The 21,018-nt window shown below is 33.5% G+C and overlaps 1 protein-coding gene across 1 annotated transcript in view; it reads left to right on the top strand.

Moving 5' to 3' along the window:
• Positions 1 to 18,207, top strand: part of LOC125825135 (coiled-coil domain-containing protein SCD2-like) — a 40,596-nt gene extending 22,389 nt beyond the window's left edge. The window contains exons 16-17 of the mRNA XM_049504472.1: positions 4,292 to 4,418; positions 18,067 to 18,207. Of these exons, the coding sequence (XP_049360429.1) occupies positions 4,292 to 4,418; positions 18,067 to 18,185 (246 nt within the window). The 3' untranslated portion in view covers positions 18,186 to 18,207. The remainder of the gene's footprint in view (positions 1 to 4,291; positions 4,419 to 18,066) is intronic.
• Positions 18,208 to 21,018: the final 2,811 nt, after the last annotated feature.

Here is a 21,018-nt window from a genome sequence, read left to right as displayed (position 1 = left end):
CATCAGCTCCAAAATAACAGATCATAAGACACCCAGCTGGATCATAACTCTTTTAGCATTTGATTTTATACTATTCTTTGGATCTTACTTCTCAAAGTAACTAAATTCATTCCTATATATGAATGTACAACAAATGGATGTAGATCTTCTATCATCAAAATATCCATCTCAATCCGTGTTTGTAAAAGCTTTTATCTAGAAGTGATCATGTTTTGAGAAAATAAAACATTTTTTCTAGAGTAAGCTTTATATACCCCTATTATGTAGTCATGCATTCCTAAATAAAAGTGGTACATACCTCAAGACTCATTTTGATTAGAGGTCTTAAAAAGGACAATGAATTGATTAAGAATGACCTCGACAAAGGATGAAGGACCAAACCCCAAGGAACAACATGATTACTAGGTAAGTAGACTAAGTATCAAGGAAAATAATGACAAATATAGGGAGATTCTCAGTGATGAGTGAAAAGTTATTTCCATAAAAGACTTGAGTAAGGGCATATATCTTACTACACAATGATGAAGCTAGTTCTGAGGGAGAATATTGCAGTTGAGTGCACCTGGCAATGGAATATGTAGACTGAGTTATGTTAACTTTTTTATGAGTTTAGTATCTTAAAATGGGGAAATTGATGAACTAATATTAAGAGCTACATATGATTTATGGAGAGATACAATATAGAGTTTTTAATTCAGCTTTCCCTCCGGAATTACTCCCTCATTATCGCTGGTCTTTTGGACACACATTCTTTTATTACCTACAAACAAGTTTGGTGCGCTCAAACTTAATGAAAATAAACTACACAAAAAACAACCGCAAACCAATAGATATCTCTTTAGTAAATTTTTAGCATTAAACATATGAACAAGTGTGTAGGGATGGCAATGGGGCGGGGCGGGGCAGTTGCAGGGTAAACCCGCTTAAACCCTTTAAGATCTCAACCCACCCCGCTCCGCCCCACATAACATATTTTGTTGTTTTCAATCCGCCCACCCCGCCCCGCCCCATTCCACATATTTTGTAAAAAGCAGTTCAAATAATAGGCTCAGTAAGTTTTCAACTTAAAGAAATTAAAATTTTGTTAGCTGTTAATCTCTAAAATTAACATGTTATAACATTATTTTAACATTACAATGTTTTATAACTCTTTTAGATATGTCAACAACCCTTTTTTGGTAGATTTGAATTGGTTACATTTGATGTAATAACAAATATTAAATGCAAGTAGTGAGATAATTTTTTCTTCTTTCTAGTTTCTTAGCCATTCAAAACAGTTTACGTAAAGAAATTATTTTAATAAATAATGTTTTATCACTCTTATAACATGTAAGAAGTTAAAATTAAGTTTGAACCCACATGAAATCACATATATCCGCAACTCGCCCCGCCCCGCACTGCATCCACCCTGCCCCATTGCCATCCCTACAAGTGTGCTATTTTATTTTCTCTTTACAACTTTATTTTATTGGGGGTGGAGTACAGATTCATAAGAAGGTGACAAATTTCATGAAGCTCATTTAATTCTTTTGAAGTTTATGCACCTCCATTATCAGGCCTAAAAGTTTTTAGATCATAGTCTCTCTGTGTTTCTACAAGTACTTTGAAAATTTTAAACGTAAGAAAAGCTTCTAATTTTAACTTTAAGAAATAGACTCAAAAGTCTTTCTACTAAGATCATCATTATATAATAAAAAAATATTTATTTTTATCAAAAGAAGGTGGGTTAATTGACTTACACATATTAGTAAGAATAAGATGGATTGATTTGGTTGATCTTGACGTGATCTTTATTCGAAATTTTTTCCTTAAATATTTTTCAAGAACACAAGCTTCAAACAACTTATTGTGATGGTTGAGTGAAGGCATACCGTGCACCAAATTCTTTCTCCCACTCATTTAAGTGCATCAAAATTTAGGTTTCCAAATCATACGTGCTAACACTATGATTTATCTTGCACATTAGCTTCAAACACTTGATATTAATTATTTAACATTCAAAGAAAATAATCAATTCTTTACCGTATACACTTTAACAATTATTTAAATTATTTTGTATATGTTTCATATGAATATCATATTCCTTTCAAGTAATTAGTTCAACTTTAGAATATTATTTTCTAATTTTACACATAATAAACATCTTTTAATTACTTTGTGGTCACCATCTTTATCTGAGATAAATATGGTATGTATCCTACAATTTGGTTCTTTGAGGTGTCTCCAAAAGAGACACTACCTCTCACCATTTTATTGATCTCTAAGAATTTATTTCTCCATCCACACATATGATTTATTGATTCATTGTCCAAATAGAACGAGCTAAAATTATATTGTCTTCTTTTTAAAGTATCAGCAACAATGTTTACTCATCTTTTTTTTTCTAATAAACATGATTAGCTTTCTTGATCAACTGGCATTCCCAAGAGTATTGATCAATTTTTTATGAAAATTATTATACTCAATTTTATATTTTTCATACTGTATTCCATTTATTTATTTAAAGTAATCACATCATCTTCTCCCTCTTTGTCCACGACCACAATCTTTAAATATTTGGTGACTTTTTATCTTCATTATTGAAATTGTTATCATAACTTCTTCCTTTTCCACGTTCACCACGGCCTCTTCCTCATCAATTTTCTCTATTATTCTTTTTACCTACACTATCTTTGAAGGATGCCTTGGTTTTAAGAAGATTCTCCAGTGGCTCTTCTTATTTCCTATTGATCTTTTAGTGGGATTGTAAAGAACCATTATACCATCATAGAATTCAAATATTTAAACTCTTTAATAACACACATCATATAATCAAATTTAAGTATTAAAAAAAAAATTGTACTACACGCACATTATTTACTTTCTCCCTATACCTTTTTTATTGATGCACAATAGCCATCACTTTTGAATAGAAATTCGAAATAAATTTGAATACTTTCATTTATAACTTAGAAATAAGTCAGTTTGATGTTTTATCTTTTTTACATTATCAATGCACTTGTGAGAATCTCGTAAAATGTACTAATATTATCCACATTAAATAATAAGAACAAGAAGATAACAAGGACACCAAGCTTTTTTTTACATGGAGAAATAATACTCGAGCGACAAAATATAACATAACTAAGAAATTTAGTATATTTGATATTCTCAAAATGACTAAACCACACTAAAAAAAACCTCATTTATTTTAGATACCTCATCATAACATGCTCACACACTCTATTTTCCTTTATAGACCTGTAACTATCTATCTGTGAACGACTCTCAACTCTCACTATTTGTTTCATTTGGTTGGTCAAAATAAGGAGATGAAGATCTTCTTTTATTACCTTGAGAACCATTGCTTCAAGTTATCATATATGAGTCTAACTCAACCCCAAAAGATAGCGCTTGAGGGGAGGTTTGCTCAAGTTTATATAAGGAGATCAAATTCTCATCCTTCTACCGATGTGAAACTTTTTAACACATCCCCGCATGCTCAAACCTCAACTGGAGCGTGGATACTTCTAAATAGAGGCCCAATATTGGTGAACAACAAATTGGGATGGGTCTGACTCTAATACTATGTAAAAATATGATACCTTGACCTAACTCAACCCCAAAAGCTAGCTCTTGAGGGCAGGGACGTATTTAGAGGGGGTGCCGTGGGTTCACGTGAACCCATGCTCCCCTCTCTAGATTATATATAATACTGTTATATTTTTAAAAAAAATTTAAATATAGGTGTGTGAACCCACATTTAAAATATCATATAATAATACAATAATGATTGAGTGCACCTCTCTAAGTAAGGATAAAAATTTAAGTCTTATATCTATCTTGTTCTTTTGAGTAACACCTCCCCAAGTGGTTATCGATTATACTTTTGATGTTTCAACTAATTTTTCTTTTGTTTTTTTTCCTTTAATCTTTCAAAATTTTCAAGTGCGTTACATTGGAAGGTCCTAAAAAACTTTGCACTAAATGATTTTTATATAATTAAATCAAATGTGTATATTAAAATTTAAAACTAATAGTATTATTATATTTTGAACCTATAATTTTTAAAATGGTTCATATTAAGAACCTAAAAGTCAAACTTATCAAATTTATATTTAAGATGCATTTTTTTGTATTCGTGCACCCATCTTGACGAATTCCTGGATACGCCTCTGCTTGAGGGGAGGTTTGTCTAAATCCATATAAGGAGACCAAATTATCATTCCTCTACTGATATTAGACTCTTTAACACCTACTTTTGGATTTTGTTTTCAAATTTATTAATTTTGTAAGATTAATATTATTTTAGGCATGGCTGACATACTTTTGGAGAAGGGCGAAAAATCACGAAGTGGAGGCAGATATTGCAGAAGAGAGATTACAGTTTTGGATCAACCAAGGTGGCCAACCTTTCACTTCATATGATGCTGTACATGGTAACACTTTACCCCCTATCTTGTGTAAGGCGAATAAGTTATTTTCCAATACTCTTTAACTTATGAAAAATGTTTTCAAACTAAAAGAAGAAGAAAGAATAGTCACCCCTTGAGTGCTTTGGAGGTGTTACTGTCGTTAAAACGTACTATTCTTTCTGTCTCAATTTATATAACACACTTTTCTTTTAAGTCAATTAAAAAAAAAGAGGCATTTCTATATTTAGTAATAGTTTAACTTCAAAATATTCATTTTATCCTTAATGAAATGATTTATAGCTATACAAACATCTATCACTTATTTTAGATCATAAGTTTCAAGAATCTTCATTTTTTTCTTAAATTATATGCCAAGTCAAAGTAACTCATATAAGCTGGGACCGAGGGAATAGGTTTTTTGGTTGACAATTTAATAGTGTTGTTTTAAATTTAAAAAATATTTTAATTTTTAGAGTTAAGTTTTTTAACAAACTTTTGGAAAAACAACTGATATTTTTTTTGTAGTAGGATAAATTATTTTGAATTTATGTTAGGACAATACTACCCTTATTAAAATACATATTTATCAAATATCCATGTTGTATGGACAAAATATAATTATATGCATTATAACCAACACATCTATAACTTAAGTCTCATAAACTTGCTCCCTTTCAATTTTGCAATTTTAACTAATATTAAATGAAGAAAAACTATTCATGGGCATCAATAACAAATATAAAGCCTATTACCTATGACATGGGCATCAATAACAAATACTTGAGTCAAGACGTCCGTGAAACATAAACAGATGGAGACTCTCATCATATATGGTTTACAATCTTATTAACATACGCTTAGCTAGATAGGGGTATACATGGTCCGGGTTAGTTCGGTTTTTTTAAATACCAAACAAAATTATTTGTATCAGGTTTTGAATCTATAAACCAAATCAAACTAATGAATTTTAGGTTTTTCAACCTTGGTTTTTTTCCGAATTTTTTTGAGTTTTTCATTAAAGTATTCATACAAACATATAATTAACTTGTGCTTCAAATACATTTTACTCCTACCGAAATACAACTATGGAAGGTGTTCTTCATTTTACTCCTACCGAAATACAACTATGGAAGGTGTTCTTCATTTTACTCCTACCGAAATACAACTATCGAAGGTGTTCTTAAAAAGACAACACAAAATATAATATGAGTGATGACACTAAAATATTCAACAAAAAATAATAATGAAACCACATAAAACAAATATTGCAAATAAATAAGTCATAATGAAAATTATCATAATTTAAAAGTTCTATATTATACTAAAATAAGTCTAATAATATTAATTAAATGACTAAATATTAAAGAAAAAATAATAATGAAACCACATAAAACAAATATTGCAAATAAATAAGTCATAATGAAAATTATCATAATCTAAAAGTTCTACATTATACTAAAATAAGTCTAATAATATTAATTACATGACTAAATATTAAAGAAAAACTACAATTAAGTTATGTAATTTAATTGTCAAAATCAATGTAAAACTAAAGAACACATATTCAATATTATTGTCATTCTTAGTGTTGAATTATTATTCTTTTGTTATCTTTAGTATTGATTTGATTTTGATTTGAGCTTTATTAGAGTTACTAATAATATCTATGGACCATAGCCTTTATTGGACCATTAGAAGTTCTAAGTCAAATTTGACATAATATGTTAGTAAAATATAAAAACTATGAAAAAACATAAGAAATATTTATAAATTATATAAAAATAAATACTTTTATGTATGAAATAAATTTAAAAATTATAAATATAATGTTGGGTTGATTTGATCTTGGCTTGATTTTTCAAGTTAAAATCAACTCAACCCAAGTATAGTCGATTTTGTTTTTCAATATCAAATCACTAGTCAATTTTTTTTTCTCGATTTAACTCGATCTACAGTTTGGTGTAGTTTTTGGTTTGATTTTGTTCACCCCTTACCCTTACAAATGCTCACCCGAGCTCGTAGATGAAGATGTGTGAGAAAAATATCTCAATTGATAGAGATTCCAAGTTTTCTACTTTGTTTTTTTTTTTTTAGAAAAAAACAAGCTTTCCTTCAAGCTTCAAGTATGGAGAAGTGAGATTCCATGACCTTCCATGGTGAAATAAAGTCAATTCACGGAGGAATTCACTTATCTTGACCTTGTGAGTGATGGAAAGGAGAAAATTTGAGAAAACAACTATTCTAAACACAATCCAAAAATTTTGTGCTTCGTATCCTCTGATGCATACATTGAGAAGTGTGTCATGATGACATCTACTATACACTACCAGTAGATAAGTCAAACCCCATAGTCCGGAACCAGGAGTAATGCGCTGTCACACGTAAGAAAACACAAGGGGAATGGGGGACAATATCAATATAGAGGAAGGAGAGGTAAAAAATATAAACATAAAAATTTACTCAAAGACCTGACATTAATTGCTAGTCGAGCTTCCAATCAAAATAGGAGTACAAAAAATTATAAATACAAATATATATAGAACTATCTCCGAATGCAAAATAAAGACTAGCCCTATCGAAGAGAGAGGGAGATCGGAAACTCTGAATGTCACGAGCTCACCCCAGTCTTTGAATCCCAAAAGCTGCTCTACACGAGTCCCAAATAAATGACAAAAACTTGTACTATGATTTGCAAAATGCAGAAGTGTAGTATGAGTACCAACAATAGGTACTCAGTAGGCATAGTCCGACTTAGTTCCAAACAAAGACAATATAAAGAGCACGTAAATAAGAAAAGCACAACACAAGTAACTAACGAAGGGGTATCACGTGATAACACAAGTAAATAAAGATGAAGAAATAGAATACACTAACTAAGAGACCGAAACAAGGGAACATACCTAGAGGCGCTAGTCTAACAACCTAATCACAACAAAGAATGCCAACTATACAAGGATACCAATGGTAAACACCACTACTCCACTTAATCACCTAAAAGGTCAATCAAACCTAACCGAATAAAAAACACCCAGATAGGAAAAATTACAACTGATATACATAACTACTATAAAATGATCAACATAAGATACACAACCATATTATCGAACAAAAACCTAATCAAACCCCCATAATCCTGGAAGGTACACAACAACAAACATAACCCAGTCGACCTCGGCCATAAGACCGGTTGGTGCAAACAACAATCAATTATATTGGTGATCGAAAATGAATATGAATGCAACTTATGTGATAGAAACCAACTAAGCCATCAAAACCAAGTACCACACAACCAAATATATATACCTACCTCCAGCCCATGACAACTAGGTAGGACTTATGCGGATATCATCATCTTGTTCAATGTGTCACATGACCGAAGGAAACATAAGGGACTCGAGAAGTTTGTATACAATGTTTGATCCCGATTCAGGACTTCCAAAGCTATCTATCCCCGTACCAGATCTACTCTGTCATGGTAATAGAGGTAATAGTAGACAAATCAATAGAGAAAAGCGGCACCGACACGGTAAATGATCAAGTAAAAGGTGAGCACATCCAGATGCCTCCAATGTCTCAAAAACTAATTTATCAAAGTGATCCAAGTGGTACAACTCCCGTCAAAACCAATTTTAAAAGAGTAAAAACGTAAAAACAACTTTTTCGAAAATAGTAGTAAATATCCAATGCATGAGCTGGGGTCATACCACAAAACACGTGAAATAGGTATCAAATGCAATGTATGCCATCACTAGTATTCAAACAATAGCAGCTTAACAACTAGATAAACACTACAAACTACCACGCTCCCAAAGCATAGAAAACTAACCTGAAGTCTAATTGGTCCTCGACAAAGGCCTCAATCCCAACAATCTACCAACATCCTCAACAATAACAACATAACAAGATTAGTAGTACCCACGAAACAAAGGAATCAATGAAGAATTCGATAGTCAAAGGGGGGTGGATAACTCAAATATCAACGTTTTACCCCGAACATACAACTCAAGCTCCCAACCGAGCACAACTAAAGCCAATCATGGCTATGACAAGCAACTAAAGTCTGATCACTAACATAAGGTACAAAAATCATAACAACCACTATATGGAGAAACTGACAACTAAAAGGATCGCTAAAACACATGCTTAAACATCTAAGTCACAAGCTAAACTAAGGTCTCAAGTATCAATTCTAAGGAGAATGATTGCACTAACTATGCTATAAGCAAGTGTACTAGCCTAAACTAAGGATTTTACCACATAGGACTAGCCAAAAACTTATATGGGAATCAATAGAAAAGGAAATAAAGGATGGATTCCTAGAATCCGACATATATATCCTAATTCACATGCATTTTATACTAAACATTATCTAATGGAGCACAATCAAGAAAAGTAGACTGTAGCCTACCTTGAAGCCGATCATATGCGTTCTAAATTCATTGCACTGGAGCTTTCCTCTTCCAAAACACCTCTGATCACCACAACACTTTCATAGAAGTGATCACAACATCAATACAAACGTTTAGACACCAAAACTGATACAATTAGAGACGCACCCAAAATTGAGTTAAAAATAAAATTGTGGGACCCGCACTAAAAATCCTAAAATTGACCTTGTAATTGGGTCCTAAACAACTTACTGAACTTGTGCCCAAAAATTGGAAAATTCAAGCTCAGTATCACAACATGCATGAAAATGAAATAATATGCTATTTAAAGAAGCTCAGGCAGTCCTTCGGGATGGAAATGAACCTCGAAGATGCACTTCCCGCACTCTCCTAATAACCCCACGATAAAGCCATGCCAAAACCTGACAATTAGCAACTAAAACACCCAATGAAGAGCTCCCAAGCTCGAGATATCCAACTTTAAATATGCCAATTGAAGCTAAATTAACGACTAGTCTTTAAAGTAAAGACCAATAAATTGACTTTTGCGAATGCAAACATCTGGTAACGATCATGTTGGTCAACCCTAGGTCCACTACTAAAAAAGGTAAAAAAACCACGGACGAAAAAATGACGGATTGCGTTGCTTCAAAAAAGCGATGGCAAATGCAACACTATCCGTCACTTTTTTTATTTTTTAAAACTTTTTAGATTTTTTTTTATAAAAGCGACGGACAGGGCCTCTTCGTCCGTCGCTTTTTTTTTTGAAAAAACGACGAACAAGACCTCTTTGTCCGTCCCTTTTTTTAAAATAAAAATTACGCCAAAATTATTTATAAATAATTTATATTCATATTTAATTAAAGCGACAGACTGTATTGCTATTATTTTAAAAAATAATTTTCAGAAAACAACGGTGTCCATCGTTTTTAATGTCAATTATTGTCAAAATCGAGCTCAAAATTAAATATCCCAATTAAAGTTTTAATTGACCCAACTCAAGACCCATCAAACAACCTATTTACGCTGCCCATTTTACCCCTTCTAATCATAATCATCCATCTCATCCAATCCAAGGGTTTAGATCACATCTTCTTCTCTTTTCATTTTTTATTAACCAAAACCCTAAAATCATATCCAATTCTGTCTTCTCTCCTTCAATCACCGCCACTTCTCCTCTCCATCGGATCCGGTCACCCACGAAAGTAAACCACCATTTCTTCCTTCTCTTGCCTTAAATCTTGCGAGAACCTCCTCTGCCGACTTTTGTCTCGGTCCCATCGACTCCAATGACGAGCCACCGCGACCAAACTCCCACTTCTTTTCCTCGCCTCTCGTCTCCTTCATTTTCATCAGTCTTAAGTTATTTACTTTAAATTAGATTGTATAATTTTTAAATTAAATAAGTTTGTGTTGCTTTAATTTGTATAGATCTGAATTTTTTATGTTTGTTATTATGAACATTTGGTCAATTATATGTGTATTTTTACTGTCATTCTTTTATGGATGTTTTTACCACCTTTCTTTGTCATAAGATTGATGATTTATGTGTGTATACATGATTTTGTATGTGGAATAAAGGATTATTAATTAATTGTATTCATATTCTCTGTTTGTATAAAAATGAAAATGCAGAAAAGCAACGAATTGTCCGTTGCTTTTTTGAACTTTTTTAAAAATATTTTTTTCCAGAAAAGTGACTGCGTCCGTCGCATTATTTTTTAAAAAATTAAAATTTAAAAATTACAATGTTGTCCGTCACTTAAGAAAAGATAAAAAGAAAAAGACCTTGTCCGTCGCTTTTGAGCGATGCAGTCCATTGCTTTTTGAAAAGCGTTGAGCATAAAAGTAACGAAAGTGACTGCGTCGCTTTTCCGTCGATTTTGACCAAAAAACGACGCAGTCCGTCGCTTTTTGCCGTTGTTTTTTGACAATTTTTTGGTAGTGGTCTTCTTTGCGAATGTGGAAAGCCACCAGTGAACGCGAAAGATTCGGCCCACCACTCTCTGCAATTACAGAGCTGGGTCTGCGAACATGATGACCAGGAAATTTAGTCTCCGTGAATGTGTCACCTGGCTCGTGAATGCGAAGGCTAAAACCATAGGCATTCATGAATGTGACGCTAGGCGCGAAAGCACCTAGAACAAGTGAGTCTGCGCGCATCAAAAAGTGTTGCACCATTTGACACTTGAAATGTGCAAAATGTCTCGATAGGGACTCAGGATTCGTTCAAAACCCCATGCACACAAATGAAATATGATACTCCACAAAATTTGGCATTCTAGACTCAACAAAGATGTGGACACTTCCAACTGAGGTTGTTTTGATGAAAAGTGAGTCCCACACTCGAACTTAATTTTAATCCAAATTCTACAAGGGGGCTTGGAATGAGCCTAAAAGTCTCAGGATCCGCATCAAAGGTCCTTCTCGGCCAAATTTGACATTTCAACAAATATTGCACAATTTCTCTTTTTTTTGTGCATTTTCTTAAAGGTCCTTTTGTGCAATTTATCTATTTTGTTCCAGATGGAACTATGAAGCTGTGAATTTCTCTATTCTCGAAGGTGTTTTTGCACAATTTCTCTATTTTGTGCAATTTGCCTAGAAACCTTCTCTTACAACCCCCAAATATTCATGGACCATCACACACTAATACTATTCTAGGCCTTAAAGTTTACCAGATGACTAACATCAGACGCTTGTTATTCATCACTCATAGAAAACATAATGTCCATGACTATACTTTGGAACATGTTCAACCACCATATTTCATTCTTCAAAACTTTTATTCAATTATTCATGCTAAGGAATCTACTACAATACTAAATTCCACCTACTGTATCAAAATCTACCTAACTCCTCCCAACAATAAGCCATATAGGAATCAATTATGTACCAATAATCATAATTTAATTCATTGCAAACATAATGGCAACACAAATCTACCAAAATAAGCAATTATTCAAGACTTAAACGAACCCACCAAATCAATATCAAGAAATAGCTATAGAAATTTGAAATTAGCACGTAGTATCTTCTCAATATTATCATGAAAACTATTTAGAATTACTCAATCAACGAAACAACCGATATCATACTAAAATCAAACTATGCTATAACTTTCAAAGCTTGAAGCTTCGCAAAATTCACAACAATTTTTTTTGAAATAAGCATTAATGATAAAGTTGGGTAATTGGTTTTTCATGAAATAGAGAAGAAAATTTACTACTTTTGAAGCTTTTTGTACCTTGGGGAAATTTTGTGTTTGTGGAAAGTGGAAAGGCAGAAGCGTCAGCTAGTCATTCACGGACTCCTTGGGGAGAGAAAAATGAAGAGATTTTTTCTTTTTCTTTTTTTTGGGGGGGGGGGGGAGGAGGGGTTAAAAAGTGGGCTCTACTTGGGGCCCTTTTTCTATCACCGAGGTACCTCAGACGACAAGGCTAGGCGTGTTACCTAAGCCCTTACGTGGTGAGGTGTCTTGGACGTGCCCCATTCAAATTTTGTTTTTCATGTTTTAGTCTCTCCATTTTGTTTTGGCAATATGTTAGACCTCTGTACCTGCACATAGTAACAACAAACCCTGTTAAAGTGGGTTTCCTCTCACCAAGATCCTTATTTAAGGTCATGGCATGCCATATTTATATTTTTCTTTTTCTTTCACTACACACTACAAATCACGGATTGTCTCTGGAAAAATGCTTGATTTAATGTTGTGGCATGATGTACTCCACTTTAAGAACAAGGATCATCATAGTGGTTTGAACTATGTGGTTCTTCATAGAATTGGTAATATTTAAATCTCTTCATCCACCTTTTTACTCCCTCTACTAGCGATCTAACCTTGGAATTCCATTCTTTTTTATGCCTAACTACACTATTTAATAACTTAATGATTGAAACAAACATGTAATTCCTAACTTCTTCCCCCTATGGACTGTTTCACTAGGTCTTGAGCAAGACAAAATGTCTGAAGTTATACCATTTCATTAATCCAAATCTATGGAGGGATCAACAAATTTTTAATTTGTTCCCGCACCTCCTACAAGAGCGCACATTCTAACTGTCTGAAGTACATAATGTTGCTACTGTCACTTAATTTCCTTTTAGCAAGAACCATTTATATAAGAACATATTTACTAGCGTATGACATGCCCTAATAGAGTACAATATAATTGTATCGTCAGGTACAATTCTTTAGCCATCCCTGTAAGGGAATGTATGAACATTCACAACTTCATAATTCCATCTGAAATTTTGTGCAGTCCTAAGTTGTGCACAAACTCCCATGAAATTATTCAGATGTTGGATAGGATTATTCTCTTTGGCGTCCCAACATAATACTTTGGCTTGAAAGGCTTTGTCCAATGAATCTTTTTATGATAAATCAGAAGTAAAATCTGTCATTGTGATAGATGATGATTTTACATAGATGGATGATTACCTTAATGGTTTGTAAGCGTTGAGCACTTTCACTTTGCCATATGATCTCTTAGTAAGCAATTGAGATGCCACATCAATCAGAACTTTCAAATCAGGCTCAAAATCAAGGATTATAAAATCGCTTGTTATTCGTTCAATCTTCTCTTGTTGGCCTTGGATACTGGGGAATGCCTGGCAATATATCAGCCAGAGGAGTATTAATACTTTTACCTGCTTTATAGATTGAAGAACTTTGAGAATATTACCTCCTCTTTCTACTTGTTCAATTTCTATGGGAATTAATTAATGAGGAGATCTTACAGCTATTGGTGTAGGCCGCTTCACAATTTTTTCTTATGAAACCTTAGCGTTTTTCTTGTTAACCATTGTATCAACCACTACCTGCACTTGCATATTTTCACCCAAATCCTTACCACTTGTAATCATAACTGAATTAGCATGTTTCAAACTAGGATCCATATCACCAGGTAGACCTCCAAGAGGTCTCATATATTTTGTGCTCTGGCCCATCTATCTTTCTAAAATATGGATTGCTACTTCATGGTTATTTTTGTAGTGTCTTCCTACTTTTGTTGCCCATTTACCAATTTGTTCAGCACCTCTTTGATATCATTTAGCTAGATCTGAACTAAATTGCTCTGACTATGCTGATAGCCTTGTTGATGACCCTATGGTCTATATATATTGATTTTTTTCTCTAGTTTACACCTCAAGAGAAATTTGAGTGTTTCCTTTAATTAAGGTTATAAGCATTCCCAAAATTCTGATGTCCTATGCCTCGTATCTACCTTACCCATTAAATGTATAGACTATGGACGTATTTGTTGAATGATCACCCCTATAGACCTCACATAACAAGTGAGCTTTATGAATCTAGTAAACTTAAGCTTGCTCATGCGCCTGCTCTATGAGAAATTTGTTCAGCTAACTAAAGTTGTTGTTCATAGTTGTGATTTGTGCATGTATATATACTAGTTATCCTATCAACCTCAATCATACCAACTTCTTTCTTTATATGACTCACTATTTCACTCTGTATTACTAATTGCTAATCTAATCAATAGGAGCACTAACTTGGTCTATGTTTTCTATAGTGCCGCCTATCCTCTTGCAATTGAATCCAAAAATAGTTTAGAATAAATATCGATAAATGTTCTAGGACCTCCTACGTCTGGTGATGATAGGGAACAACCAACAATAACATTTCAAATCTCTTGGGGAAGGCCTTTGCCTTCCTTTTGCTAAAATTCGAGTATCTCATTTCTCAACTTAGTTGTCTTCCTTAATTGAAAGAACCCTGCAATAAAATTCTTCAGCTCATGAAATGATAGAGTTGGGAGGTTTATCTTAAAGATGCCTCTTAGCTTCCCCTAATAGTGAGAATGGAAAGGGAAAAGTCTAATATTGTCCGATGAGATGCCCCGTGTGATGTACGTATCTATGAAATTTTGGAGATGCACTTGTGGATCCTCATGTGGTAAACTTCCTTCTTGAGTGCAAGATTTGCGCCATATTTTGCTTTAACTCATTTCTTCTAGTAATGGTAGATTTCATGATACTAGACTTGATGTTTCTTACGAGTGGAATTTCCTCTTCGAGCATTTTTACTAGGGCTAGTGGTTGGTCTGCCGCCTGATACCTTAACCTCTAATAAAGAAACCTTTTTGGTTGGAATAAAGTTAGGTTTACCTCATCTTTCGTAAGGTTAGCCTTGTCTTTATAGTATAGCATAAACCTGTCACCTGCAATGACAATAGTTAAGATCAAATTGTTAACACTTGTAAAATAAAAATAACAAAAAAAATGTCAAACTCGTCAATACTTAAGTATCCAACAATGATGCAAACAATTGTTGTCTCTCAACACACATGCAAGTGTATGTGGTCGTAAAGTAATTAAGTAATTGCAACTACTCGAATGTCGAATCCCATAGGGACTTAGCACTGACAAGACCTTGATTTAGTATATTATAATTACAATAACAATTATTGTCCAACTCTAGAGAGTAAGTTTGTTGTATAACGATAGTAATTACTATCCTAAAGAAAGAATAATGAAGTGAGTAGATTGTGGAAGTTGTTCACAGAGAGATCTCCTAGGGCTATGATGCGTGTCTAATTCCATCATATTTACATATAGTTGTTAAAATAATTTAAGATATATAATTGATTCACAAGATTTCTATTATGCTCATGGTCTATCGAGCCTCTAATCGTCTATCCAAATTATCCTCATACTATATCGTTGAGTTGGGATAATCAACTATTCAAAATGAATTTTACATATTTTACTATATTTTTGTCAAGGAAGGAAAACTAAGCATGTCTCTATCCTAGCCATAACACATTCTACTCTCCTTAACCCACATTCTACTCCTATTTTTCCTCTATCGAGTTCAACGAGCAATTATTTGCTTATCATATTGGTCGTGACACAATATAATAGTAAGAATAAGATTAAGACAACAAAATGTAACTGTAGAATCCACATTAAAACTCTGTATATAAAATACTTTTTATATACTATTGCCATAACCCTGAGTGGAAGAATTTTAGCCACTCATAATCTGATTATAAAATTTATACTTCATGTAGCAATAAGAAATAAAGTTAAGAGGGAAAAAGGCAAGCCTAAGAGAATTGTGACTTTATTCTTGATGTTTGCTTCTACAATTTTCGTCCTCCTCTAAAAATGACCAAGGATGAGTATTTATAATATTTTAAAACACCTAGAAGATCTATCCAAGTCACACTGGGAAAAGGGAAATTTCACCCGTCTTTGGAACCTGATGGTGTGAGGTTGTGACCCTTTCTCTAGCCCTCGCATCACGTGATCTTCTTTCACGCCCTAGAGAACCTCATGTAGTGTATGAAACATTGAGGGGGGTGGGGGTGAAATTCGACCCCCCTTCGCATTGGGAGCCATGTCACGAGACCCGAAGTTTTGCCTTGGGCTTGGCTTGGCAAAATCTTTTTAGTTCCTTCCATAATTTTATCCTTTTAACCTACACATAGAGCATCTTTAATAAGTGCGAAAACATGAAAATTGTTATAAACCAGAGTATTAAACCTAGATTATCCTCAAAATAAGGTATAAACATACGAAAGCATGACTAAAAAGAGTAAATATGCCCCACATCACAAACTTAACGAATAACTTTACCCTTCCTTAAGAGTCCTCCCTATATAATAAAATATGAGTTTTACACTACCAAACAAAGATAACACGACTCATAGTGACATATAAAAGAAATGAGTTAAAAGTCAATAAAATGTCAAACTCGTGTCATAGAGTCAAAATAAAAAAATTCTTTCAATTTTTTTTACAAAAATCCCAAGTGTTCCAAATCTAAAATTACCAGTCAAGCCGACCTTAAAATTGTCAATTAACAATGTATTGTACTAGAGCTAAAAGTCCCCCAACATTCTCAATCAGATCACAAGTTAAAGCGACTAAATTAGGTGTGTAATCAAATGTAAGTGCCAAAACAAAGATTAAAGTTGAATCGAAAACAAAATCCCTCTAAGATTCCCCAAATCCAAGCTTTACAACTCCTACAAATATATTTTGTGGATTTGAAATTCGTCTATTTGAGAAATGTTTTTAAAATGTAGGCTTCATGTGTCAAAGGCTAAGTTGATGCTAAGCATCTCCGTAGCCTCCATATTTATTGCATTTTTAATATAAAAAACCACCCTAAAACCACCTAAACCCCTTGAGGTACAAACCAAACACATTTTCAATTCAAAGTCACCTTATGAACCTATTAGTACTCTTAAATCGCCAATCTTAGGTCATCTAATCATATATTTTACCAATGTCAACTTTTATTCTTTGAAATACTAAATTTGGCTCAAGCATTTTTTTTGAATTATTCTCTAGCCCCCTGGGACTGTCAAAATCAATCAACTAAGTTGAAATCATCATACAAACCTATATGACTTTTCAATCCCCAATTCCAAGCATGTTAACTCCTAATATTGACTTTAATCAACTCTTAAGTTTTAAGCTTTTAATTTTGTTTTTTTCTCTGAAATATGCTCGAGTCCTTGGAAATGGGGCTTGTTTCGCCTATCCTATCTAGGCATAAACCATATATTGAGGCTATAAAAATTTCACTTAGGAGAAAAGAATTTTTATACTCATAACAACCATATATGTCATTACACCAAATTATGTTTGGAAAATAAGTTGTTGACCAGCACTTGGGGAGGTTTTCGTCACATATGTCGTCTTCCTCACCGTATTGGATATCGACATCTGTATCATCGTAGGGGCACTACCCATTTCTGAAATCCAGTAACTCAAATACACAATCTCAGGAGTGAAAAACTAAGTTTCACCATCCTTTGACTTACGATATATTGGATTCAGAGTTGGCGCTGAAACATCTTGCCTTTTCTAGTATGGCATAGTTGTTGGTGAACGTTAGCAGTTCATGCTTTATGTGGTCAACAAATTTGGTTTCTTGATAAATTCGAGACAAATATTCTCAACTATATAAAATGTAATTGCATTGACATTTGATACTTTTTCTTTGTGCTTTGGGTGTTTCTTCTTACTGATAAATCATAAAATGTGAAGTTATAAATTTCTGGTCAAACAAAAACTGGTCACGAAAGTAATTATTATTTACTTTTTGAAAATCTCCTTATAATATGTTGTCGCCCCCTCCACCACCACCCTTTTTTTTAAAAAATTACCCACATTCACTGAGTTCGTATGCTTTCCTAAAATGGGAGGGTGTCAAAATGTACAAATAATTTACTATTGTGCTATTAGATGAAATATATATTTACTTTTTAATGCAAATAACTAAATGAAGTTTTTCTTCCACACTGCAGTTGAGCGAGGCCTCATAGAGCTCAAGAAATTGGGAATTGAAACCCAATTATGGCAAGAAACTCGCCGGTCAATAGATCCAGAAAATACCAAAAAAATGCAAAAGGAAAATGAGTTTTGACAATGAGTTGCTTCTCACTTACCAATTAGTAACTTTTTCCTCATCCTGTTTTGGCATGTCTCAGTTCAGTTATTTATTTACTATTATTGCTTTTTAATAACTTTTGTTACAAAGTTTTTATTCATGTAATCATAGAAATACTTTAAGTGCAGATTGAAAGTTTTTGTTACACAATGCACAATATTGTATAATATACTAATGTGAATGTTCATGCAAATGTGAAATTATTTTAAGTGAAAAAGTTAAATAGAAATATGTAGACAAATTACTATTATGTGGTGATATGTCCAAATTATGCCTCCTTAAAATAATATAACTCGATTGTTGTCAAATATAAAACCAAATTAGGTTGGGTTGAACCAATAGGGAATAAGGTGAGAACTAAGTCGTATATGATCATTATTTACTATTCGTTTTTTATTTTCGAAGGAAATGACAAAGTTTGTGAGAGTTCGAATGATTTTTAGTATCAATTTGTAACTTGTAACTTTCAAAAATATTACTTAAACTGAGAATTTATAGAGAGAAAAACCATGATTGTGTTCACTAAAAGTGTTTGCCTTAATTCAGGTTAATATATAATTTCATTTTGTAATGCTAGTATACTAGTTTATCAAACCCATACTACATTTAACTATTTCTCAACCAAATTAGATGCATGTCACTTTTACTCTGGACTAAAAGTGCTTATCTCAAATCAATGACATTTACTTTGAATTGGTTAATCTTACTACATCATAAACCATTAGACAATTTTTGAATCTCGAATCCACGTTATTAACTCTTTTTCCAGGTTTTACATTTTTTTACTCAAACAAGTAAAATCTAGGAAAGATTCTAATATTTATAACCATTAGAAATTGATTAGTTCGAAAGAGTTAATAAGGTATACAATCACAATACAAAGTTTATTCCATAAAAAACCTTGTTTAGGTCATGTACTCATGGATAGACTCTTGGTTGTGCAGTTTTGCCACTCATGATAATTGAAACAAATAATGTAATTTCATTTATTAAATAAGAATTTACTTACAAAATTAGAGTAACCACACAAATTTTGATTTTAAAAAACCAATGAAAATTCTAGAAGAGAACTCATTCAAGCATATTGTGTTATTCACTAAACGCAAGATAATAAAATAAACATAACAATACTATTTATAATTTTAAGAAAATTTGAAATTAAAAATAATAAAGCTGACCCGTTGAAGTGCATCTGACGCTTCGCCTGACGACCCATCACTTGTGCCTTCGTGCCCTACTAGAAATTGTGTAGGAAAAGCCTATGTGGTGGTTTGCCTGACGGTCCATTGCTGGTGTGACGGCCCGTCAGGTGGATCACTAGAATCTACTTTTTCACAATGGTTGTGTTTGCCTCTCACGATTGCCCTGACGGCTCGTCGGAGGTGTGACATTCTGTCAATCCTGCCATCTGGGCTCTCTTTTGTCAGAGATAACTTCTTTTTGCTACTTGTCCCATTTTGACTGATTTTCTCTCTAACACCATAGAAAAATCATTAAAATGCACTATCATTTTTTAAGAACTAGCATTTATTTATGTTAAAAAACATAAAATGTTGTAATAACCCTCCAGGTCATTTATTTTTTATAACTTATTTTTATCATTTAGAGCATTCTTATAGAGATCTCAAGTCATTCATGACTTGCTGAGGATGATAGTTCGGTCACCTGGTCGTTCGTTTGGTTTTTGTATAAGTTTTTGTGTTTTGAAGCTTTTGATACTTGAAGGGTTGGCGTTGGTCAAGAGTTCAGAAAGACTACCTCAGAATACAATTCTAATGGTTCCCTTAGCTCTAGAACGCTGATTCTGGTTTGGAAGGACCTTTAGTGCGGATCCTGAGGCTTCCTGAATCATCCCGAGCCCCTTTGTGGAAGTTTTCTTAAAATGGAGTTTGGGTGTGAGACCCACTTTTCATTGAGACAAACTCGTTTGGAAGTTTGACATCTCTATTGAGTCCAGAATGCTGAAATATGTGAGGTAACATATCTCGTTTGCGTGCACTGGGTTCTGAATGAATCCCGAGCACCCTATCGAGGATTTCAAGTTGGGAGAAACTATCTGTTGTGCATTAGCTGGTGCAGCCTCATATTACTCTTCCCATTCGCTAGAACCTGGACATGTTTGTGGTGACTAGTGGTACTGGTTTCCGTGTTCACAGAGACCTAACATGCTGGTCAGCGCATTTGCGGGCCTTGTGCTACGATCATGTAGGCCTAGGGGCCCAATCCTCTGTGATCGCATGCTAAAAATCATGTTCACAATGGGTTAGATTAGGGTCGACCTTCGGCGATCACAAATTGGGTCCCGCATTCACACATGTCATTTATTTGGTCTTTTAACTAAGGCTAGAGATGCGAACTAGCCTATTCTTGAAATTTCAAAATGAATTTTGTTGAGCTATACACCTTTGATTAAGGTGATGCAAGTTGTTTTTGTCTTTTCAAAAAGTGTGTGGCTTCCTATTCGAGTGTCTAAGGGAGTGCATGGAGCATTGAATTGAGGTAATTTTTATCCTGAAGGGACTACCCAATCCCCATTAATGGTGCTTTTGATTCATTTCTTGCATGATCTTTTTTGAGCTGGTTTCAGAGCTTGAATTGTGTTCCATTTTTGGACACAAGTTCAATAGTCTATTTAGGACCATTTTACAGAGTTAATTACAGGACTCCATAAATGGGTCCCACAATTCTATTTTGACTCAATTTTGGGTATGCCTTTAATTGCTACAATTTTAATGTCTGGACGTCTTTATTGATGTTGCGATTATTTTTTTGATAGAGTAGCAGCGATCATAGGCCATTTGAAAAGGCA

The sequence above is a fragment of the Solanum verrucosum genome, unplaced genomic scaffold, assembly GCF_900185275.1.
Source record: "Solanum verrucosum unplaced genomic scaffold, falcon-dt-bn FXZP01000206.1, whole genome shotgun sequence".
Classification (NCBI taxonomy): Eukaryota; Viridiplantae; Streptophyta; class Magnoliopsida; order Solanales; family Solanaceae; genus Solanum; species Solanum verrucosum.
Note: the sequence above shows the minus strand (reverse complement) of the source record. Positions and strands in the feature narration are given on the sequence as shown.